The sequence below is a fragment of the Coptis chinensis genome, chromosome 5, assembly GCF_015680905.1.
Source record: "Coptis chinensis isolate HL-2020 chromosome 5, ASM1568090v1, whole genome shotgun sequence".
Classification (NCBI taxonomy): domain Eukaryota; kingdom Viridiplantae; phylum Streptophyta; class Magnoliopsida; order Ranunculales; family Ranunculaceae; genus Coptis; species Coptis chinensis.
The window spans coordinates 60782501-60807955 of NC_141460.1; the positions used below are offsets into that span (position 1 = coordinate 60782501).

General features: G+C 39.8%; 1 protein-coding gene across 1 annotated transcript in view; it reads right to left on the reverse strand.

Moving 5' to 3' along the window:
• Positions 1 to 1414, reverse strand: part of LOC147498200 (DDT domain-containing protein DDR4-like) — a 9056-nt gene extending 7642 nt beyond the window's left edge. Inside the window, 2 exon segments of the mRNA XM_086560288.1 lie at positions 471 to 581; positions 665 to 1414. Of these exon segments, the coding sequence (XP_086416414.1) occupies positions 471 to 581; positions 665 to 1042 (489 nt within the window). The 5' untranslated portion in view covers positions 1043 to 1414.
• Positions 1415 to 25455: the final 24041 nt, after the last annotated feature.

The following is a 25455-nucleotide window of genomic DNA, read 5'->3' on the forward strand; positions in this document are numbered from 1 at the left end:
TTCCACAGTCGATCAACCACATTATTGCCCTTGTTTTGCTGGAAACTTTAACGGGAGGGGGGAGGCAATGTGATCAAACCCTTTTCCCTAAGAAATAGTCTCTAAACTTGGTGGGTGTAAATCCCATGAACCAAATACAACCAAAGTGTCTTTAAACAACCAATTTCAAGGGACAATTTCCACTATCTGTATTAAGTCATACTCGAATTTCAAACCATCTAACCACCAAAAATACAAGCTCAAATAAAAACCATGTGTTGGTCACATGAAAGCTGAAAACAAAGCATCAACATCACCAAGGTTGAAACCAGTGCAATTTAACATTACAAGTAATCTACTCTAACTCCATAAAGTAGCATCTACTCTTTTTTTCCCTAGTGCACTATAGTTCAAACTCAAAAAAACACAAGCCTCACAACGAATGCAATCAACATAACAAAACTTTCCACAACAAATAAAAAACCACCAACCTTTAACAAAGGAATATGAATGTCATCCAAAGTAGTATTAGCCATAAGCAATGCAGTTTCAAGCTCCTCCGCCGTAAACTCAACCGTAATATTCAAAAGCGGTCTAAAAACCTACAAACAAACAAACAAAACACCAAACACAATTAAACAAAAGCCCAACACTTGAAAAACACATAAATAACACCCCTACTCACATTCAAAAAGTTAAAAACAGAAGCTAACTCCCACATTCCCCTAAGCTTCCACCGCGGTAATAACGCTTCCACTGTTGGTGGAGTAACTAATGGTGTTATAACTTTAGTACATTGTTTGTTTTGCTGTCCTTCTTCTTCTTGTTCTTGGTCTTGGTGTTCAAGTTTCTCTTTCTTTGCATTACCATGCTTCTTTTTCTTAACAAAAGAATCAGTTGGGTCATAACGAGGCGCCGAACGGGCAGTGCAAGCACGTGCGGGTCGTGTTTTTTTAGTGGCCACCTCGTTATTATTAATGGTGTTTGTGTTTGGGGTGGTGGGCAATTCTTGTTTTGGGGAAGATCCTACATGTTGGGGTGTTTCTGTAACTTCAGTGGACATCTCGAGGAATATCTAAAGGCTCAAATTTGAATGAATAGAAAATAGAATGGCAAGTTTTTGATGAGAAGGAGGAGGAGATTTATTAGTGTGGAATAGGGAAGGATAAAGATGGAATTTTGATAGGGAGTTGAGGGTAAAATTGACTTAAGTAATTTGCCACGTGTGTATTTTTAGAGTAGAAGAGGGAAGAAGGGAAGGAAGAAAAGAAGAAGGGGAAGAAGAGACGATCTTTTTTTTTTTGGGCTTTGGTTAATTTTTGTTCAAAGACTTCAAACCCTTGGTTTGCTACTTCGGTTTGTGGTTAATTCGATTTTTCTTTTTGGAGAATGTATGTTGTGGTTGTTGTAGTAGTTTAATATCTTGGTGCACCATACATAGAAGCTGATCTTGGTCAATCAAAATTGGATTCACGACCTCCAATCCCGGACCTAGTCCATCACTCCACCGGACTTGTGTATGTGTCTAGTTGTGTAATTGGATGCGTGAATGTTGCATCCGAAATTACGAAGGACTTGCAAAGAGGTGCGGCTGGGGTTCAACCCATACATTCCAATCTGGTATTCTATTTTAAATTGACACGACTCATGACACATTGGATTGTGGTCACAAACTAGCTAGCAATAACAGTGAAGCCACTCATGAGTAATGGTGCGCCCTTTGGACTTTGGCATTCCTCGGCGCCACTGGCTTGCCTACCCATAGCTACGCTGCTATTGATATTACAGGGGTCTTATTGCCTTAAGCATCGACGCAACCATGAAGGTTATACATACATTTAAATAGATAAATAAATAATTTTGAAAGTACCTCGGATTGGTGAGAACTGAGAACCAACAACCTGAGCATTGCCAATCATAGGGGAAACGCTTGGCAACCAGATACTCCCAAGTCCCATACCTCTAATTCAAAAGCTACAGGTGTGCGTGTGTGTTTGGACTTTGGACGAGTTGTGGATTTTATTGACCCTGTTACTAGAAATTGGAATATGGATACATTGAACTATAATTCTGGCCAAATGAGTAAGGAACGACTACTCTCCACAGTCTTTCCACTAAATCCTTCACCTGACAATTGTTCTCCTCAAAAGCATGAAAAGTATACAGTGAAATCCGCATACGATAGAATGCTCCAATGGTTAGATCCTGTTTTAGACTTTAGTGATAAGTAGCAGCGAATGTGTTTAGGTTTGGAAACTCAACCTCCCCTAACTTTCTGTTTACAAGAAACTTTGGAACTGACCACCATTTTATATTTATGGGGAGATACTTAATCCCAATGCCATAAGTTTGTTACTTGCCCATTCTCTTAAGCAATGAGCATTTTGGTTTGGTGTGTGTAAAGGTGTGGTTTAGTTTTACCTAACAAATGCGATTAATAGGAGAACGGGTTTGGAAATGGGAAAGACCGAATTCGTTGTTGAGCGAACTGCCTACGTATCTATCTCTCACTTCTAGAAAAGAGTAGAATCAGGTCTGGCGTAGTTCATATAGAGGGTATTTATAGCTGGTGAATGTGGAGATCTATCTAACACGTGTACTGACAAACACAAATGTATGGTTGAGATTGAGAAGGAGTATTGGAATGGTGTTGGTAGGAATTCTGTAATGATGGGAAGTGGTTACAGTGGTTCATGACTTGAGGTAATGGAATATGTAAGTACAGCTTTGGCAATGATTGCTTCTAGAAGACAGGCTGTGCCACGAGATAGAACGATCTGTGTGAAGATGTGTGAGTTGATTTGTTCTAGAGCGATCTCGTAGCTCAGGTGTGTGAGCTAATGATGTAGGTCGTTCTGAAGGCAGTTCGAGGAACGAGGTTAGAGGTTGGTGTGGTATTTTCGTCATGCTGGACACGTGCTTGATATTCCTGAACTAGAATATCACTCCCTCACACTGCCCCCTCTCAGTAGGTCGTGATGTACATTGAAGTGATCTGCTGAGAGAAAATGGTGGCGCATGTTGAGTATGACTGAAGAAGCAAATTGGTGTGAATGGAAATACCCACCGTGCTATGGAGGTCGGTTCGTGGTGTATGACGAACTGATGTGGGGTGAAAGTTGGCACGTGGCTGGCACGTGAGCGAATCTGAGTAGTTGGTGAGTAAAAAATGTGTTGCCGCTTTTTCCGGACTTTTCGAAAAGACAGGTCTTCAAAAGACGTGTGGCTAGGGCTTAGGTTGCAATCATGATGCGTTGGGAACTGGAGGGGCGGTTGTATAAAACAACTTTTGGAGATCCGAAAAGCCATTTTTTGTTTCATTTCCAGAAATGCAGAGACTAAAACTCTTCAGGTTAGTGCTTCCGCCATTGTTTCTCCTCATTTTTCTTATGTTCTTGCTTGTTTCGTTTAGTTGTTAGGTCGCCTTTAGCTTGTCTTGTTTAGGATTTGGAACTACTAAGAAAAAAGGAGATGTCTGATTCTGACAACACTCGATCTGAAGAGATTCGAGAAGTGTCATTGAGTTATGGTGAAATGGAGGAGGAGAGGGCGGAATCAGTAGGGTAGGGTTTGAGAGTGAGGATGTGGAGGAGGAAACACGATCTGAATCTGTTACTGTTGTAGCTAGTATTTCAGGTCGTGATGAGGGGTCGTCCTCTAGTGGGCTGCCCCTAGAGTTGTAGATAAATGTGCAACGAAAGCTTTCGCTAATCTAAGAGAAGTTTATGGTATCGAGGGGGGCGACCTGGAGATACACGAACTGGAAAAGAACATAAAGGTGTTTAGTGAGAGGTACACCCCTCTAAACTACGGGATAATCAGTATGCGAGGGGCAGCTGAGGGATGGTATGAGGATATCGTTCTCGAAGCTGACTTGTGACTTTTTGAACTTCTGTTGGAAAGCGCCCTGCCAGTTTGTGGGTAATACCTTGCAGCTGCTTAGGGTGTTTGATTTGCTGAATGCGAGTGGTGAATACCGTATAACGGTCGCTGACATTATTGAGCATTACTCAGTAAAGCAATCTCGTGCTTTTAATTTTAGCTTGCAAACGGTGATAGGAAAATCTAGCGAGTTGGATGGTGTGAGCAATGAAGCTTGGGAGAGGAGGTCGTTGCTATTAGTGGGGAACTTCTATGCCCAAGGATGTAGTTTGCAAACTAGGGTTTGCAAATTTTCAGGTGGGTAAGAGTGAATTATTCTGTTGTTTTGATGTTTGAGTTATTGATATTTTAACTGACATGGTTCTGTGTTGTTTTTGTAGAGCTCGTTATAAAGAAGCAAACTAATCGGGAGGTGATAGAGAAGTTTGCGAAGTTAACTCGGGCTCAGAAATGGGAGAAACTTCTTGAGGTCGCGCACGTCTTTGTGGAGCAAGGAGGTCGCGTGGTTAGAGAAAAGAGGAGGAATCAGAAAGAAAGGGCTCGGGGCCAAACTGTTCGTGAATCTTCTAGTGAAGTAGCGATGGAGAAGAACAAGAGCGATATGGTGACGAGGGGGGGACAGGGAACCCAGCCGCTATGGTCTTTAAGTGACTGTCGAGGTGTCTTTGGAGCCTCGGGTCTGAAGGGTTAATTAGGCGTCCGAAGGGGAGGGGATCTAGTAGCTCTCCCCTTGAGTTGGATGAGATGGTCTTCAAACCTCGCGAGTGGAGCAGCTTGATGAAGAGAAAAGCTGCTGAGGCTGAGGCTAGGGCTGCTAAGGTTGCAAGGGCTGCAGAGCTCCTTGCTGGGGATGGCTTTGGTGCTAGTGGCGCTGCGGGTGGTGAGCGAGTTGGGGGAAAAGCCACTCGTAGCACCAGGTCAAGGCCTACGCCCGACCTAAGCCTCTTGGATCTGGAGGCCTTTGTGGTCAGTCAGAGTCCACCACTAGCGCCCCGAGAGCCCAGCTCATCGGCGAAGTTGAAGGTCCCGAGTAAGGTGAGTGGGAAATTTGTTATGGTTGATGATGATTTGGAGCGCTAAGTGGTGTACTTGGACGACCAGGGGGTGCAGCGAACTGTGAAGTGAACCGATGTCAGCTTCAAGTCGAGTAAGATTGCGTCTTGTCTGATTGATTACGTGTCTGTGGATGGCAGCTGTAAGGAACTGGACTCCAAAGGCCTTGCTGATAATCTGAGGTGAATGGATGTGGCTCACTGTATGGTAAGTGACACTCTCTAGATCTTGTTCATTACTTCTGTATCTGCTTCTCAAATATCGACTGTTGTTGTACTTTTATGTGTGTAGCTTGCGAGTGGATATCAGAAGCTGAAGGAGATTGCTCAGATAGTTGAGTTAGAGAAGGAGTTTGTCACCAAGCTGAAAGAAGAGTTGAGAAATGTCCAAGATGCATATGCCGTTAATCGCGAGGAGCTCAAGGCACTGAAGAAAGAGCACCAGAACGTTTGTTTGGCGAAGATGTTGATGAGCACCGAAGTTGGATGGAAGTGATTTCGGAGCTTAATGTCGAGGAGGGCGGACCTTAATCTTTGTGAGGCGAGATCGCCGGGGTGACTAGCTACACCCAAAGATCGTAAAGGCGTCACTCGGTAGAGAGCTCTTGAAGCTTACCAAGTTCGGGATATTTGATTTCCTCGAGCTAGAGGCAGAGTACAAAGCTTTCAAGGAGGAGCACAAACGCGGGGCTCCCAGTACAACGGTGTTAAATGTACTGGGAGATGCATGTGATGCTCCTATCTTGCCTGGAATTGCTCTGGAGGTCGTTGAGTCTCAAACTGAAGAGGTCGCTTCTGACGTGCTTGTGGATGTGGATGTTGTTGGTCTCTCTATTGTTGCCGGTGATGTGAACGCTGCGGAGGACGTGCTGGACCCTTGTCTACCGAAAATATGTCTGTTCTTTCATGAAGTCGGGAATTGTAATTGTTTTTGCTAGTAATTGATTTTGTAAGTTGTGATACATTAGAGCTAGTTTCGGGCAACTTAGGCAGTTCGCCTTTCTTTTGGGTTATTAAAATACTGAACGAACTGGCTTCTCGGATTGTTCTGGGGAGCTCGTGGAGTGATGAATGGTGGCTAACTGAGTTGGATTTCCTGAGTAGACTTCAAGATTTCGGCTAGTAAAATCTAACCGGGGCCTAAGTTTGGTCGAAAGCGGTTAGATCCTTTTGCCTTTATGAAATGCCTGTTTTTGCTTCTTCATTTTTTTTAAGTCCTTGATGGTTTGAATGTGCTATTCTTGATATTGTTGTAATTGCCCGGCTGTGTATTGAATCCTTTGTGAGAGTGGGTGAGGCTACGTAGCCTGTGAGTTTGAGTGAACGTTCTGCTTTTTAACCGATCTGAGCGTTTCAGGTCCAAATAGCAATAAGTATTTAGGCTATATAACCTGGGAAGTCGAGGGCGACGTCTTCTGCATATGAAGCATTCTCCATTTCGCACGTGCGTGGCATGTGTGGGAAAATGAACAGTTGGAGAAACAAATAATGGTTGTCAGGTGGCCTGACGTTTGGCTTCTCGATGCATTTATGATGTACGTTGGGAAGGTATGTGATAAGAGCCCAAAACTGTAGTTTTAACCCCTTAACAATCGTACTTTTAGACCAATTATGTGAATAATAAGTAAGAGTTAATATCGATTCGTGTTTTATGCATTTCGGGCTTCAAAGTCCATTAATGCGAGAAATGTGTCACTTTAGCGAGATAAAGGAGCAAAGGTCGGTTGCTAAGGAGTTACGTGATTAAAGGGCAGTTTTCAAGAAGACAAAGCCTTTGTAAAGCCACCAAAAAGATGAAAAGTTAAAGTCCACGAGGTGCTTGATGCACAAAGTCAGTAGAACTTCCGAAGACTATATCTTTGGACTCAGACCTCGGAATTGGGCCTACCTTACGTCAAAACGACCGACTCGGAAAGAGCTTTTCAATGGTCCAAGCCTTTACCCAATCAGAGGAGCAGAAGTGGACGAAACGTTTTTCGAAGCCAATTGCAGCTGAAGAGCCCATTTTGGACTAAAGAAATTGGGTTTTGGTCCCGATTTTCCGGCCCAAAACATGGCTCCAAGCCCATGCACAATTTTTGGATCTGAAAGTATAAAAACAAAAGCTTGACTATTTGTTAATGGTAGATAGTTAGATTAGAAAATAAATTAGGTTAGGATAAGAAAAGTAGCCATTAAACCTTAGTTCTAGATCTAGTTTTAGATTAATTAATTAGTTTTTATTCTTGCCTTAAATTCAGTAATAAATTATTGTTATTACTATTCATTAGATAAATAAAGTTAATTAGTTCTCCATAATCTAGTTTCATTTTTATTTATTTATTAGCTTAAATCCCTAGATTTACTTATTTGTCATTATTAGTTTAATTCAATTATTGCATGAGTAGTTTCGAATTGAGTTTAAACAAGTAAAGTTCAAATCTTTATATTATGTCTTGTTTAGATTCCATGAGAAATGATAGTCTTATGATTCTCGGCTAAACCTCTATTAGAGGGGGTTGAAAAACCTTGATGAAGCTTGATTTCGATTAGCGTAGAATAGTTGTAATTTCCCATTCAACTCTAGAAGTAATTAGTCCACCATGAGAATGGGGTTGAATACTTCACATGCTAGATGTTAGTTGATAGAGATTACCATGAACACTAGAGATTAGGAAGAACCAATTGTTCTGCGTAGCAGTTCAATTCGGATTACGACGATTCGTCGTTAGTAAATTAAGTTGAGTTAAGGTGGATTCAAATCCCCCCTAATTCCTTATCATTGAATCATTTTAGTTCATACCTTTTTATTTGAATTATCGCGTCTTGTTAGTATAAATTGAATCCGTAGTATAATCGTAGAATAGAAATTTCACATAACACATTACTCTCACCATTGTTCTTTGTGTTTGTTCAATTGAATTTGTTTAAGTCTTGAGAGTTAAGAGTGGAACGATTCCGTACTCTATATATTGCATGAATATACATGTGAGAGTAGGAAATAAATTATTGATACCGTAAGAATAAGGTTCGAGTAATCTAATTGAGTTCATACGGGTTATTAGTATGTATGTTGAACATAAAAAGAACTGTTGTAGTAAGCTTAGAGCATTTGCTCTACCATTTCTTAATGATTTGCTTTGCTCCAAGGTGCTTGTGCAAGTTTCTTGATCGGTTCAAGTAGGTGTATTTCATTGTTTTGCTCTTCTTGTCTTGTTGCCTTGCCTTGCTGATCGTTGGGTGTTAGCATATCTGATGGCCAGGCGATGTGGAGGTACAGCTGATGATAGAGGGGCAAAGGAAGCATCCCCCCTTGTAATGGAGGAGATAGAATTTGAGTCTCGTCGTAATTGCGATCGTGGCAAATGAAAGGTGGTTGCTCTTGATTCAAAGAGTAGAAAATGACCTAAAGTTACATGTCGTTCGTTGGAAGTATTGTATTCAGGTCCCCTAGTCGTAGGGATGGGACTGACTTGACTGGTGCGGAACGTGGCGACCTGGGTTGGGGCCAACATGCTGCTGGTGAAAGCTTTGCGCAGCGTACTGGCGATCTGGGAAGCGAGTTCTTCTACACTAGGAAAACAAGAAAGAAACATATGGTGAAACGTTCTGACTGTAGCTTCCACTCGACACCCATAACGACCTGCATTCTGGAAGGGATTGTGTTGGATGGCGATAAGGCAGAGCCTGAAGATGAAACCCTGGAGACGACTCTGAAGACCATGGACATGGCATGTTGTTTGGTCAATTCTTTATTTGTACTGGTTTCTTGTTGCCTTATTGTCGAATATAACATTAATGTTCTATTTGTAGTTCCTTGCTGGATATGATAAGTTAAACAATATCATCCAATGTACTGATAATGGCGAAAGCGATGTGAGAAAAGCCAAGGAAGAGCTGGAAAGGATGTGATAAGAGCCCAAAACTGTAGTTTTAACCCCTTAACAATCGTACTTTTAGACCAATTATGTGAATAATAAGTAAAAGTTAATACTGATTACGTGTTTTTATGCATTTCAGGCTTCAAAGTCCATTATGTGCAGAAATGTGCCACTTTAGCGAGATAAAGGAGCAAAGGTCGGTTGCTAAGGAGTTCTGTGATTAAAGGCCAAGATTCAAGAAGACAAAGCCTCTGTAAAGCCCGGTCAAACGATGAAAAGTCAAAGTCCACGCGGGCATAAATAGTGCACAAAGTCAACAGAACTTCCGAAGACCATATCTTTGGACTCAGACCTCGGAATTGGGCCTACCTTACGTCAAAACGACCGGCTCGGAAAGAGCTTTCCAATGCTCCAAGTCTTGACCCAATCAGAGGAGCAGAAGTGGATGAAAAGTCTGTCAAAGTCAATACAGCTGAAGAGGCCTTTTTGGACTGAAAGTATTGGGCTTTGGGCCTGATTCTCTGGCCCGAAACATGGATCCAAGCCCATGCACGATTTTTGGATCTGAACATATAAAAACCAAAGCTTAGCTCTTTGTTAATGGTAGGTAGTTAGGTTAGAAAGCTAATGTTAATGGAGTTTAGGGTTAGAAAAAGATAGATCTAAATTAGTTAATTACTTAGTTTTATTCTATTAATTAATTAGTTTTCATACCTTGTTTTAATATAGATTATTGAATCATTGTTACTTTTCATTAGATTAATAAAGTTAGTTGTTTTTTATAATCTAGCTTCATTTTCCATTAAACATCTATTGCAATTCATTGATTTAGTATTTGTCACTATTAGTTTAAATCAATTCTTACATGAGTAGTTTCCTTTTAAATTGAACAAGCAAAGTTCAACCCTTTATACCATGTCTTATTTGATTTTTTGGGAAATGATAGTATAATGATATTAGAAATTTCACATCACACATTACTCTCACCATTGTTCCTTTTTTGGGTTTGATTAGTTGAATTTGTTTAAGTCTTGAGGTTTAAGAGTGGAACTAATCCTCTCTTATATTACTTCATTATTGAGAGTAGGAATATTGATATAAACACGTATTTACGTAAATTGATTATTTGTGTTTCACGATAGATAGTTAGAATCACGTAAAATCACTTTTTATCAAATCAAAAACGCTGCCATCTTAATCTCGTTCAAGACAAGAATTTAATTGCTTGAATCCAAGGGCAATCTCCCATTCTCTACCCACCCACCCTTTTAATTTTTCATTCTTATTTCTTGAATTTTCGAAACTTTTTCAATCTTTTTAGGCATAGGGCTGCGGATTCAACAAAGAAAAACACTGCGGTGCAGGTATTTCTAAATTTTCAAAAATTTTGAAAATTTTCATACATAATATTTAATGTGTTGTTGATTTACTGGAATATTTTCAGATTTTTCAAAGTTGGTTTACCTTGTGAAACAAATACGATCTTTACAGTGCTGCATTTCAGTTTTCACACTGTATGTTCTTGAAAAACAGACGAGTAAGGTTACTTAGGGAGTTCTAAAAATTTTATAATTTTTACAGGAGTATCTATCCTAAGTCATCAGTTTGTAGTAAAAATTTGACGAGTTTTTGATTTGTTTTGACCTCCTAAATAGTAGAGTGTTTCCAGTGTGTTTCTGCAGTGTTGCAAACACTTAATATCTGGAACACTAGCCAATAAGGAGAGGTTGTAGAACTCCAATTGCTCTAAATGTTTTAAAGGAACAAGTAGGATCTGTCAGGAGTCTCCAGTAAAAATTTGGAAATTTTTGGCTTTGTTTTGATGGGTTAACCATTCGGTTGTTTGTATTGTGTCCGAAAACTGTTTTGCAAACTTTGCAGGGCACTAGAGGGACTTTCATAGCTCCGATTGATCTGAAATTTTACAGACTACTTGATAGACGTCTTAGAAAATTACTGTAAAAATTTCAAATTTTTTGGAGTACGATAAAAGGCCTAAAATTTGAAAACCCTGAGGCGCGACCCACGCCAAAAAAGGAGCACCCCTGGCCCAAAACACCTGGACATTCGAAAAACCCCCGAAGCGCACTGCGCCCAAACGAAGGGCACGATAAGAGCCCAAAACTGTAGTTTTAACCCCTTAATAATCATACTGTTAGACCAATTATGTGAATAATAAGTAAGAGTTAACACCGACACGCGTTTTTATGCATTTCAGGGCTTCAAAGTCCATTATAATGCGAGAAATGTACCACTTTAGCGAGATACATGAGCAAAAGTCGTGAGAACTTCCGAAAGTCCGTATCTTTGGACTCAGACTCGAATTGGGCATACCTTATGTCAAAACGACCGCCTCGGAAAGAGCTTTGTAATGGTCCAAGCCTTGACCCAATCAGAGGAGCAGAAGTGGACGAAAAGTCTGTGGAAGTCAACTGCAGCTGAAGAGGCCTTTTGGATTTGAAGAATGGGTTTTGGGCCCGATTCTCCGCCCAAACCCTGGCTCCAAGCCCATGCACGAATTTTGGATCTGAATGTATAAGAACAAAAGCTTAAGTCTTTGTTAATGGTAGATTAATTAGTAGAGAATTAGGGTTCATAGCTTAGAATAGAAAGTAGCCATTAAAATAGCTTCTAGATCTAGATTTAATTGTTTTTCTTTAATTAGTTTCAAATCCCTTATTAGATTAAACCTTTGAATCTTGTTCTTCATTTGATTAGATCAATAAAGTAGTATTCTTTATCCATTTCGATTTTTGTCAATTCCAATTCTAGATCTAATTTCAATTCATGTCCTTAGTTCAATTTAGTCATTAAATTAGATTTCATTATTGTTTAATTAAATAAATTTCAATGCTTTATATTATGTTTAGTTTTAATATAAATGGAAATGATTATGAATGATTCAAGGCTAAACCTCCATTAGAGGGGTTGTGAAGCCTTGATGAAAGCTTGAGTCCGATTATCGTAGAGTCGTCAGATTTTCTATTCCACTCTAGAAATGATTAGTTCACCATGAGAATGGGTTTAATTGTTCACATGCTAGTTATAATTGGTAGAAATGCCATGTATAATTAGGGATTAGGAATAACCAATTGTTCTCGGCGATTCATTCGATTCTGACGATTTTATTCGTCGTTAGTGGATTAAGTTGAGTTATGGTGGAATCAATCCCCCCTCTAACTCCTTATCATAGAATCAACGTAGCATTCCCTTAGTATTCGATAACCCGACTAGTTGCATCTTGTGGGTAGTTGCATCGTAGTATAATTCCCTTCGTAAAACTCTCATAGACTTAAAACGACTAGTTAGATTAGAAAACATCCATGCTAGGGAACTAGGAGTGGAACTAACTCTATCTACTCCCCCTATATCTCAATTGGTTGAGAGTAGAATAATTCTTTGATAAACAAGATAGCATCAAGTAATAAGTTTAGTTTACTTACGTTTTGAATTCATCGCTCATTTTTCAGAGGTAGACTATTCATTTTACGTTTATCATTTGATAAATAAGAGCGGAACCGCCATTTTACGTTATCAAATATGCCGCCATCTTAGTTGCACTTTATCATTGTTTTCATAATAGAATTAGTAATTTTAAGTCCCATTTCACCCACCCACCCTTGTTTGATTCATACCGTGGTTGCCGCTTTCAGTTTTGGAAAAATTCATGAGAAAACGACCGAAGGCCTTCACGCTTCAAAGAGAGCGACCCGCTTATCTTACATGGACTTCGCTTATACATTGAATTGCCACGCTTCAAAGAGAGCGCCAACCCGCTATCTTATCGAGCTCGACTTTGCCTTGTTGAAGCTAAGATAGAGCGCCATCTTACCATTCTTCTGAATTTCCGGATTTCCACGGTTTGATTTGAACTTCGAAGTTATCAAGTTTTTCAGTGTTCTATTCTCTTATATACACCGAACACGCCAGAAACAAGACGCTATTCATAAGCTTTAAGCAAGGACTAATCAGGTATTCCTTTCTTTCACACCTCGTGATCTCCCCGTTAGAGGTTTATACTAGTATATCAGAATTGTTTGGAGTGTTGCATGTGTAGTTAAGCTCGACTTAGTCTTGCATGAGATTAAGGTCTGGTCGTACAAAAACACCGAACGTAAATACACAACAACATCAACAATCAAGTCTATCTAGTATACCACACACTACACCTCTAGCTACTATTCCACACACACCATACCTGATATAATGGGGGAAGAAAGAGAGACTCCTCTCTCGGACTTCTACAAAGCCTTGAGCGATAGCCCCAAATCTTGCATCGTTCTAGCAAACCCAGCGGGGGATTTCAGAATCCCTCCAAATATTTTTAATTTGTTACCCGTTTTTCATGGTTTAGACCATGAAAAACCTTACCAGCACATGCGTAGGATTGAACAAGTCCTAACAACATTCCACCATCCTACGGTTGGTTCGAACAAATTAAATTAAGGGTATTCCCTTTCACCTTAGCCGATAAGGCGGCGCCTTGGTTAACCGCCCGCCTAATTAATTCGTGGACTCGTGGGCTAAACTTGTTCAAATTGTTTATGGAACATTTTACCCACCCCTAAAGACGGATGAGATGCTTTCTAAGATTCATTTTTTCGACAAAATCCTCATGAAACATTTTCAGAGGCTTGGAATCGCTTCACCGATCCGCTTATAGAGTGTCCACATCATAACTTAGCTTAAAGACACGTTAGTTCGTTTGTTTTTCAAAGGACTTCAACATCACCATAAAGAAGTCCTCGACATAATGAACGGGGTAGTTTCTTAAACAAAGGAGCCCTGAGGCTTATAAATTTTAGAGGACCAAACTAAGCTTAATAATAATAATTGGGGGTAGTGACGACGATTACTCCCGCCCGCTAGTTCTTCTTCCACAGTTAAGGCTACCAAGTATGTTTGAGGTTAAATCAGATCCCCGAGCTTAAAACTCTAATCAATCCCTCACAAAAGGTAGATGCCATTTCTGTACAACAAAAGCCAATCCCCGTTATGAATGTAAATTCAAATCCATGTAGTTTCATTTGGAGTCCCCGAAAGCATCCCGAATCCCATCGTCCTCTATAGCCTATGAATGAAGGCTTGTTCCATTAATAGTGAACCTAACGCCTTTGGAGACAAAAATCCCAACTTCGGTTGGAGAAATAACCAAAACGCCACACCTCGCGGTACAATCATCAATATGTTAATAACGCAGAGCTTTAACCAAGCTCCACTACGACAAGGAGGGTGGTCGTGGTAATTTTAATAATTATAACAACCAAGTGCAACCTCGACAAGGTCAAGCACAAGGTCAAGGTAATTATAATAATTATAATGCTAATAGAGGTATCGTTAGGTAAATAATAACTATCAAAATCCACCAATAAATAATTCACGGAAATAGTTCAAAGAATAACCACCCGCGGACTACTACACCCATAACACCGGATCGCCCTTGACACCTTTATACAAGTGGAGCCAAAAACTTTTCCAAACCATGGCTCAATCCAACCAAAGCCTTCTACAACTGTGAACTAATTTAACCCAACGGTTGGCTCAAGATAAAGCCCAAACCAAAGGTGTGTTTCGTGTAACGCAATACCTAATCCTAAAACAACAAACACAGCCTTTGAGGTAACGGATAATACTAGTAATGAATATGAAAATGTAGGTGAGATAAATGCAATCACCACTGCTCGGGCAGAGTGGTTGATAACAAGGTAACTATGCCTATAGTTACCCCACCAAGAGTCCCCTACACCCTATATTATTACTAGATAATCTAAATAGAAACCAAGAGCCTACCAATGTAGAGGTACCCGCCACAACACAACCAAAGAAACGAAAAGCCAAGTGACAACATCCGTGAGATACCATTGCTAAATATAGACGTAAACCACCGCTTTCCACAAAAAATTAGCCATGTTAACTAAGGATACAAATTATGAGGAGATTAGGGATGTTTTTAAGAATCTAACTATAAACCTTCCTTTCCTCGAAGCTATTAAAAAGCTACCACATCATGCTAAGTTTCTTAAGGAATTGTGGTACTACTAGGCGTAAGACCAATATACCAAAAGACGCTTTTAACGTAACAATTCCCAACCTTATCCAACATAATGGAATTGTTAAGTACAAGGACCGTCGTCGTCCTATCAGACAATGCACCTTAGAGATTCCTATATGACGCATTTTAATCGTTATTAGACCGGGGCTAGTGTTAACTTACTCCCATTTTATTTGTATAGACAAATAGGTCTAGACAAGATGCAACCCACTAAAATGACGCTGCAATTAGCCGATCGGTCTATTAAGTATCCTAAGGGTGTAGTCGAAAATGTGTTGGTAAAAGTTCAGGATTTCTACTATCCGGGCTGATTTTGTAGTCCTCGATACGTAAGTCGCTAACCACTGGGTCTCGATCATTTTAGGAATGCCCTTTCTTGGCAAAACCGCCAACGCGCCATTAATTGCCGCGGATGGTTCAATGTCCATGTCTTTTGGCCATCTTGTCCGTTGAAGTCAATGTTTTTAAAACAAGGACGCAGCTATCTCCGATTCGCCTATGGATGGAGAGGTTAGCATGATCGAGAGCTTTGCTCGAGATTATTTCAACAACACGCTCCCCGATAGTCATATGCCCAAAATTCTTTTCCTTTGGAAAGTCGACTCCAACATTTTCATTCCTACACTAGTCGATACACATGTTATGATGAGGACGGGATAGATGACTTTCTCAAAGATGTAGAGGACTACCATAGTAATGTGGATATGACCAATCTAGATGAGGAATTTGATGAGTTTCTTCGAAAGTAGGTGACAATTCACCCTATCAAGAACTAACTAGCACAACATCCACCTCGATCCCCTCCTTCCACCCTTTCAAAGGAACCCCGAAGTTTGCACTCGATCCCCGTTGTTTCTTTCAGGTTCTATAATTTTTAAATCCTCCTAGCAAAACAGATACTTCGTAAGGACAAACTATTTGACACCTTCATTTTCGTAGAATTGAGACAGTTCCTACACACACAATGAATGAGTTCAAAGTGCTAAAACCAAATCCTCATTGTGTACAAAGCCGTCTTTCTAGAACTTATCCATATCTACCATATTCTCCACAACCATTCACTTTTCCACACTTATTTACAAGAACACCCACTCATTCAAAAATGAAAAAGAAGGTGCATGATAGGTTACACAATAAGGTTACCCAACTTCGCTTTGATTCCACTAGGTCGAGTCGTAGGAAATCTTGGTGTTTCATTGTATTTGGATATGTTTGTTGTGATATTTATTTATGGAATGATCCACAACTATTTAGGTTGTTGATATATGATCAACTGCGATGTTCATACATATGTTTTAGATAAAGTCTTGAGTATCCGACTATAAACCACTCAATTTCTGTGTTGGTGCATTTCCTTTCATTCCAATATATTGGTGAGTGCACCATTAAGGTAACCGGCCCTCCCTATGGAGTGTGTGGTCTGTAAGTACCGGATCCTAAGTCCACGGTTCACATAGTTCACGCTTTTCCACTCTTTGCATGTTTTCTCGGATTTTGAGTCATGTTTTCTATGGTGTGAATTATGTCTTTATTGCTTATTGTTTTTCCTTCTAAAACTAAAATAAAAAAAATAAAAAATAAAATAAACATAGTAATCTAGGAAGTCTCGAATCGACTTTAAAAGACCCATCGCTAAAAACAAATTTTCTAAAATTTTGTAAAAATTTGTTTGGGGGTGGGGTGTTTGTGTTTCCGCACTAAAATGTTTTATGTCCCATTAGAGTTGCTTAGGCTGTTTTATTGTATTACGATTCGGATTGACATGATCTATTCATTTAGATTTCATTCGCTCAAGATAACTTACGCCATGCACGACTTCGAGGCGTTTTCCACTATCTCGTATGTCATCCGAAGTCGGAATAGAGTGTTTTATGGATCATTGATAGGAAATTCTCTCCTGATCATTTCCATATCTCATTTCAAAAAATCGGACATGTAACTAAGCGGAATTTTGATTTGAAATTAGCGAAAAAAAAAAAAATAAAAATTTCGATTTTGGGCTTCATTCAACTCGCTACCACACCAGCCCATGATGCTGGCCAAGGCTTTTACCTTTTCAGCTACAGTTCATCGTTCTTCATCTTCCACCGCCATTAACAACCTCCAAACCTAGAAAAGCAAAAAATAAAAAGAAACTAAAACCCACGCCAAAAAGCAAATCCAAACCCCATTTTTGTTTGCAAACACCAATCAAAACAAACTCCACCAATTTAAAACTCGAAAAACCACCGAAAAAAATCAAACCAATTGGTGCTGCCGCCACCACTCCACCACCTCCATCGTTCTTCAAGTCGGTCAAGTAAAACCACCACCACCACATCTTCTACAAACCCCAAACCGTAATCAAACTCTAAATGGCTCAACGCCAGATTATACCGAGCAGATTTTATCGCCGACCATTTCTACCGCTTTTTTACGGGTGACGAATGGCTAGTAGAGACTGGAATAGTCTCGGTAATTCGACCAAGACTTCTACCATGAAGACTTGGTCGACGGTTCTACAACACCCGGAGTTGGAGGGGAGTCGGATTTTTGTTTTGGTGAAGAAGAGGAGGAGTTGACTACGGGGGTTTGGTCGAGATTCTAGGCATTCCGCCTAGAATCAACTGATGCCGCTTTTACAGATCCCAGGTTTGACGGGTTGAGCCGTTGATGGGCGCATCGGCCATCAATGGGAGCTACAATCCAAACTCCTATCAGGCGCGGGCTTCTTCGAGGGACCAACCAACCGGGCTACACCCCAGTTGGATCGGGTCGGAATGTCCTAGGTGCGACAAGGTCGCTGACATCGGTCCGACTCTGCCTCCACGCTCCTATGGATACCCAGAGCGGAAGTACGATTTTGTCAGATCCCGGAGTTTTGGCCGAACATGATCGAGGTTCGACGGTCGCTGGCACCTCTTCCCCGCGGCTTATCACTAAGATCATGTCAAGATGAAGGCAACTCCGCTTCCGAGGATTTACATTACCCCGCGACATCGGAACCCGCAGATGATCTATAGGGAGTGAGGTCCAACAAGTCCGGAAATTGCCGAGGATAGGAAACAGCTGAGGAGGAGGAGGAGCAGAGGGTAGATGAGGATGAGTCGGAGGAGGATGAGGAGGATGGCACCTGCTTTGATAATGGATGCCTTTCCAGAGGTGTGGGTCCGATGCCGAGCGCGATGGCTATGCTTCATAGGGGCATGCGCTTCACTCAACACTCTTCAGGCAGACCTCCGACTCGACAGCGACTATTCATCGCAACTTCGAGCCCGCACCCGTGAGGGAGGATGAGAGATGGGAGCAGGCGAGGGTCTGAGATGGAAGCCCGGGCCGGTTTTAGAGTAGATATGCTAGCACGCTTCCCACCTCATATACACATCGGCCCGAGGGACAACTACTACTAGGCATGAGCGCCGCCGACGGCGATCCATCGCCGCTGGACCTTCTCGAGCCCGTGAGCCACCACTGAAGTTCAGGCCCTCGCCACCAAATTGGCATGGCTTAGGTGTTTAGAGAGGATGAGGAGTGATAGTGGTAGTTATTTATGTTTAGTAGTTGTTGTTTTATTTACTTTTGTTGTCTTTATTGTAATGTAACTTTTATTTCAAGAATTTGAATTTTTGTAGTAATATCCTCAATGAAATTTTAATATAAGGGTTTATTTTCATATTGTGTGCTTATTTCATATTGACCACACCTTCCAAACTTGTTTGGGGTGGTTTGATTATTTCAAGTCAGATTCTTAATAAAACCTAGTGTTAGAATTTCATCATGGAGTAAGGTGAAAATATGGTAGTTTAGGCATATCCGTGATTGAGAATCATTGTAGGATGAAATCTAGATTAAATAGGTACATTCACCATAAAATCCAAATAAGAGATAACGGGTTTGAATTAGAATCCGTGATATGAGTTGTTTCCGTTTTCGAAGTTTGGAGATTTTAGGATTTCTAAACCCAAATTAGTTTTGGCAACTTTCTCGATCCATTCTAGCAACTTTAAGCCTATATAAACTTGATACAATCTATCCTCACAACTCACATTACACCTAAACTCCATCACTCACCCTTCAAACCCGCGATTCCCACGCTTCGACTTCATTTTCGCAATTCAGACCCTCGCTCGCCAAGGCTTCTAATTGAGCACGCCGCTCTAAAATTCGTAAAAATTTAAATTTCGTCGAAGATACCACGCAAGTCAAAGCTTAATTCGCTTAAGTTATCGAAATCAAAATACAAAATAGCTACCACGCTTCTAAGTCGAGGAGGCCACCGACTTCTCCTCGACCAGAATTTTCCCAGTTTTTCGAAAGCGTAGTATCCCGGATCATTCGCAGCTATTCCAAAGCTGTAATTTTGAGATGACATCTCCAATATTGATACCGAATAGTCTTTTCAAGATTTGTTCCAAAGCATTACTTTTACGGTGCTTGGTTTCAGCGAGGTGATCACATATGTTGGCGGGAACCTCTTATGGTAAGACCGGGCTGAACTTTATTCTCCAAAGACTTGCATCTTATTTTTATAATAACTGCATTTTCTTTGAGAGACCGGACGGAGAACAAGTGTTCTCCATCAACATTGACAATGAACCAATGGAGATTACCGTGTTCTTGCTAGCATTTGTTCTTGGACTTGCTATGCCTGGCCGAGATACAAGACCCATGGTGCTATTGGGTCGATAATATGCATGTCTACACTTATGAAGTCTTTGCACGAGGCTTATGGGCAGTGCATTTTCCAGATTGAGGACCAAGGGGACTATAACGCTGTTCCCTTGGTAGCCCGGGTCCCATGAACATAGGAACCTGTTATGTTTTGGATAATGCTAAACATTTTTGGGAATGGCTTTTTTTCCGTGGAATGACGCCACTTGCAGCGTTTTCCTTGCTTTTTAGCCAATGGACGGGTTCTATGACCTTCCCGTAACTTTGATGTCTAGTTTAGCACGAGCCTATACAATGAGGCATAAGTACCTTCTTATGCCCTGTTCTAATTTCAATGATTATGCTATGTTTCTTTCCCCGCTTTTTTGTACACGCTTCACGGATTGGATTAAGGTAGACACGGCGGCGCACCCACCAATAGTATTATCCGATCTTTCCCGTAATGACTTGGCATGGGTGGCGGATATAACCTCACCAGGTTGCACCCTACACCCCATCGACCAAGTGGCACTTAATAGGTTAGCAACCATAGATGATAAATGGCATGAAGCCCGCAAATTATCATAGCATGGCAGATCGCTGAAGGAACTCACTTCTTTATAGAAGTAGAGGATGACTAAGATGATTAATAACAACGGAGTGGAGGTAAGTTTTAGTTTTCTGTTAGTGTCCGCTATGTCCCAAGCAATTTAATTATGTTAACCCCATAATGGGTGGAACTCTTATAGAGTAAGGGCCGCTTTTATTTCCTATATTAGTACGCTCTAACATTGGTTTGCAGATGTTTTGAATTTCACGCTTCAATGGTATTTTTCCTACCCTCTTTATTTACAATGCTTTGAGGACAAATCATTCTTCTTGTTTGGGGGGCATAGAATCACGTGTAATTAAGACATCCGTTAGGATATAGATATATATAATATGCATTTGTTTTCTAGTTAAAATTTCAAAAATTTAAAAATATAAATAAATAAGTTTATGCTATACACTTAGGAATATTGGTATTGTTTTCTTTCTCCATGCTCTTAACAATCTAGAAGTCTCACATAGTTGCTGCATCGTAATAATTGTTAGAAACTTAGGTTAATAATGTAGGTAATAATCTTTGCATCTATCTATAAATATATTACATGAGTATCTATGATTGTTAGCAAGAAGTTTCAAATCTAGGCTAGAGTACTTATTCTACAAACTCGTGGAGAATATAGCCTAAAGCCTTATATGAGCTAAACATTTGAGAAATGACACAAGGGAGAAGTAAAACCGGATAGAGAAATCACACGCCCACTTGCTTGATCACTAAACCATATCCTAAGTGAGAATTTAGGGCGCTTTTGGATCGATATAGCCGTAAATTCAAACCTATGAATTATTTTCCGCTAGTCGCCACTCGAGTTCTTTTCTTTAGCCTTCCATACACCACAATTCCTTTACCCCCGTTACAAAACAAAACAAAAAAAAAAAAAAAAAAAAAAGAGAATAAATCAACCTACCCAATTTAGAATAAGTCCGAGAATAGAATGAGTGAAGAAAGAAGAAGAGAAAAACCCCGTGGTAAACAAAAAAAAATTGTTACTTGCTTTAAAAATAAAGAAAAGAAGTTTCCATCCAAAGAAAAGAAAAATAGAAATAAAATAAAAACTCCAAAAAAAAATAGAATAAAAAGGAGTCAAAAGCCAAGGAAAAAAAAAAAAAAAAAAAAAAAAAAAAATATGGCAAGGATGGAAACAAAGTGTAGAAGCAAAAGAAAATAACAAGGTTTTCTAAGTTACATAATACCTAAGACTCTATTATCTCAGACTTGTCCTTTGAATATCCATTTCCTTCCTTCTTAAACCATCTCCTAATCCCTCAGAACACCTAATAAAGACCTCTAAGCTCAATTAGGAATAGGTTAGTGTGATAGTAAGTGGCAGATGTGTTTGATTGACCCCGCTTCCTTTGTTGTCATTGAGATTGTAAGGTAAAGTGTGCCCACCGCATTAATCGGAGTAGCTTAAACTTGAGTGCAAAAAATCAGAGTGTTGTTTTTGACTATTATTGTGAGAACCTATTTAAGGACGCTTATTCCGAAGTTCCTAAAACAAACCCCGCTAAACATTTGATAGTACTACTCATCAGATATATGTTTATTGTAGATGATTGATTATTATGCATATATTAACTTAGGGTTTTGACCGGTTATTCTTATGTAATTGCTAGAGAGATGTATAGATAGTTGAGCATGAATAAGGAAACAATAGTTTTATTTTCTTAGTCGCCAGAAGATAGATGAAGCTTTGGAGTACCTTCATCGAAAACTCTCACTAGGTTATAACTCGGCCCACTAGGGAATTCCTAGTGGTTTAAGGCCTTGTTGCATATGGTCAATGCAATCGCGACTCAAATAAACGAGAGTAGTTAGAACTCCATTTTTGGTCACTTATTCTAATTTTCTCATATTTGCTTGAGGACAAGCAAAATGTCAGTTTGGGGTGGTTTGATAAGAGCCCAAAACTGTAGTTTTAACCCCTTAATAATCATATCGTTAGACCAATTATGTGAATAATAAGTAAGAGTTAACACCGACACGCTGTTTTTATGCATTTCGTGCTTCAAAGTCCATTATGTGCAGTAAATGTACCACTTTAGCTTAAAGATACGTGGAGCAAAAGTCAAGAGAACTTCCGAAAAGCCGTATCTTTGGACTCAGACCTCGAATTGGGCATACCTTATGTCAAAACGACTGCCTCGAAAGAGCTTTGTAATGGTCCAAGCCTTGACCCAATCAGAGGAGCAGAAGTGGACGAAAAGTCTGTGGAAGTCAACTGCAGCTGAAGAGGCCTTTTGATCGAAGAATTGGTTTGGGGCCCGATTCTCTCGCCCAAACCCGGCTCCAAGCCCATGCACGAATTTTGATCTGAATGTATAAGAACAAAAGCTTAAGTCTTTGTTAATGGTAGATTAATTAGTAGAGAATTAGGGTTCATAGCTTAGAATAGAAAGTAGCCATTAAAATAGCTTCTAGATCTAGATTTAATTGTTTTTCTTTAATTAGTTTCAAATCCCTTTTTATTAGATTAAACCTTTGAATCTTGTTCTTCATTTGATTAGATCAATAAAGTAGTATTCTTTATCCATTTCGATTTTTGTCAATTCCAATTCTAGATCTAATTTCAATTCATGTCCTTAGTTCAATTTAGTCATTAAATTAGATTTCATTATTGTTTAATTAAATAAATTTCAATGCTTTATATTATGTTTAGTTTTAATATAAATGGAAATGATTATGAATGATTCAAGGCTAAACCTCCATTAGAGGGGGTTGTGAAGCCTTGATGAAAGCTTGAGTCCGATTATCGTAGAGTCGCCGATTTTTTTCTATTCCACTCTAGAAATGATTAGTTCACCATGAGAATGGGTTTAATTGTTCACATGCTAGTTATAATTGGTAGAAATGCCATGTATAATTAGGGATTAGGAATAACCAATTGTTCTCGCCGGGCAGCTCATTCGGATTACTTAATTTATTCGTCGTTAGTGGATTAAGTTGAAGTTATGGTGGAATCAATCCCCCTCTAACTCCTTATCATAGAATCAACGAAGCATTCCCTTAGTATTCCGATAACCGACTAGTTCAGATCTTGTGGGTAGTTGCATCAGAGTATAATTCCCTTCAGAAAACTCTCATAGACTTAAAACCACTAGTTAGATTAGAAAACATCCATGCTAGAGAACTAGGAGTGGAACTAACTCTATCTACTCCCCTATATCTCAATTGGTTGAGAGTAGAATAATTCTTTGATAAACAAGATAGCATCAGTAATAAGTTTAGTTTACTTACGCTTTGAATTCATCGCTCTATAATCGCTTTGTTTTTAGAGGAAATAAATACAACACGCCTATCTAGAATTTCACACACTACACTTGTATCAATGGCTAAAGAACAAGAGACTCCTCTCTCGATTTTTATAAAGCCCTAAACGATGGCCCTAAGTCATGCATCGTTTTGTAGGGCCTAGTAGGATTTTTGAATCCCCCCTAATATATTTAACTTGTTACCAGGTTTTTCATGGTTTTAGACCACGAAGCCTTACCAAAGACACGCGTAGATAGACCAAGTTCTCACTATATTCCATCATCCTAGCGTAAGTCCGGATCAAGTTAAACTTAGGGTGTTTCCTTTGTTATGCTGCATCCGGCCCAAACGCCAAACTCAGGACTCATGGGCTCAACTTGTTCAATTGTTCATGGAACAGTTTTACCCACCAATTGAAGACAGATGAAATGCTTCACAGGATTCATTTCTTCCACTGTAATCCTCATGAATCCTTTTTCAGAGGCCTCGAATCGTTCAATCGATCTTTCTCATTGAATGCCCGTGATCATAATCTTGCGTAAAGACACGCTTTGTTCGCTTTCTTCAAGGGGCTTTCACATTATCATAAGGAGGTTCTAGATATCATGACTAGGGGTAGTTTTTCTTAGTAAAGGAGCCTTGGAGGCTTATAAATTCTTAGAAGATCAATCTAAGAAGAACAACAATTGGGGAGGAAACGATTCCTCCCGGCTCCTCTCCTTCTTCTCTTGAGGTTAAACATGATCCCGAAGCTTAAAACTCTTATCGATGCCCTCACTAAAAGGTAGATGCCATCTCTGTTCAACAACAACCCACTCCACCATAAACATTAACTCTACTCATTGTAATGTCTCGTTGTAGTCTTGAGCATTCTCGACTTCTATTGTCCTCTTGTTTATGCACAAACACCACCACAACCATCACACTTCAACCAGGTTTACTCAACATCAAGGACAAGGGAACTTAGGTGACCAGAATAGAGGTTTAGTACCCATAACCCTTAACTATCAACATCAAGACATGAACGCCAACAAGCTTTAATTCCAATACAACCATCTAGGGACAAAGTAGTATTGACCTTGTTGGAGAAACAAAATCAAATTATGTAACAAAACTCCAACTTGATGAAAGATCAAGATGATCAAAACTCTAATATGATGAAACAAACGATGCAAATGATGCAGTCTTTTGTACCAAAAAGGTTATTGACATGTCTTCTAACCAAAATAATAACCAAACCGGCGTGTTTCCAAGTCAAGCAAAAGGCCTAATCCTAAGTTAACAAACACCGCCCAAATAAAAAGTAGTGTAATGGTAATATAAAACCAAGGGGACTACAGGCAGTACTACCCTTCGCTCAGGGAGAGTAGTTGATAACCGTTGACTATGCCTAAAGATCACCCACAAACTATAAATGATACCATACCAAATCATCATAGAAATTGAAGACCCTACACTGCAGAGGTTCCAATATGGAAACCTAGTTGGTTTGATAAACGATAAAGCAACGGTTAACAAATATGTTCCCCTCATATTAGGTATATGGGTATAGGATAAAACACCACATGAACAACTAGATTTTCCTGTAGAAGGTGAAGTTAAGTCTATTGAGAGTTTTTGTATATCACATTAGTGCTTCCACGATGTCGCCCCTACACTAGTACATATCCCTCTTATGGAAGAAGACAAAGATCACAATTTTGACTCTTTGAACATAACCTCAATCCAGAGAAAGAATTTTCAACCCCGCCTTCTAACCATAGAAGAGATGGACTAAACCTCACAATAGACGAGATAGATGAATTCTCAAAGATGGAGATGAATACCATAATTATATGGATGCTAACAACCTAGATGAGGAATTCGACGAAGTTTCTAAAGAGCACGTGATGATCCACCTCCTCAAGCACTACCTAGAACACCACCCTACCACCATCCACCTGAGTTAATCCCTCATAAAATCCAATCATTCTTCCCACCCTTTTTCTTCTAACACTTATCCACATTCCAAGTATTTTCCAAAACCATTCATTTACTCACCATCATTCACTTGACACCTTCTTATTCAACTAAGTTCATACCCAGAGAAAGTTTTGGAGCTTGATTCTGCGTTTGGTGGTGCATTCCATGTTAACTATTTAT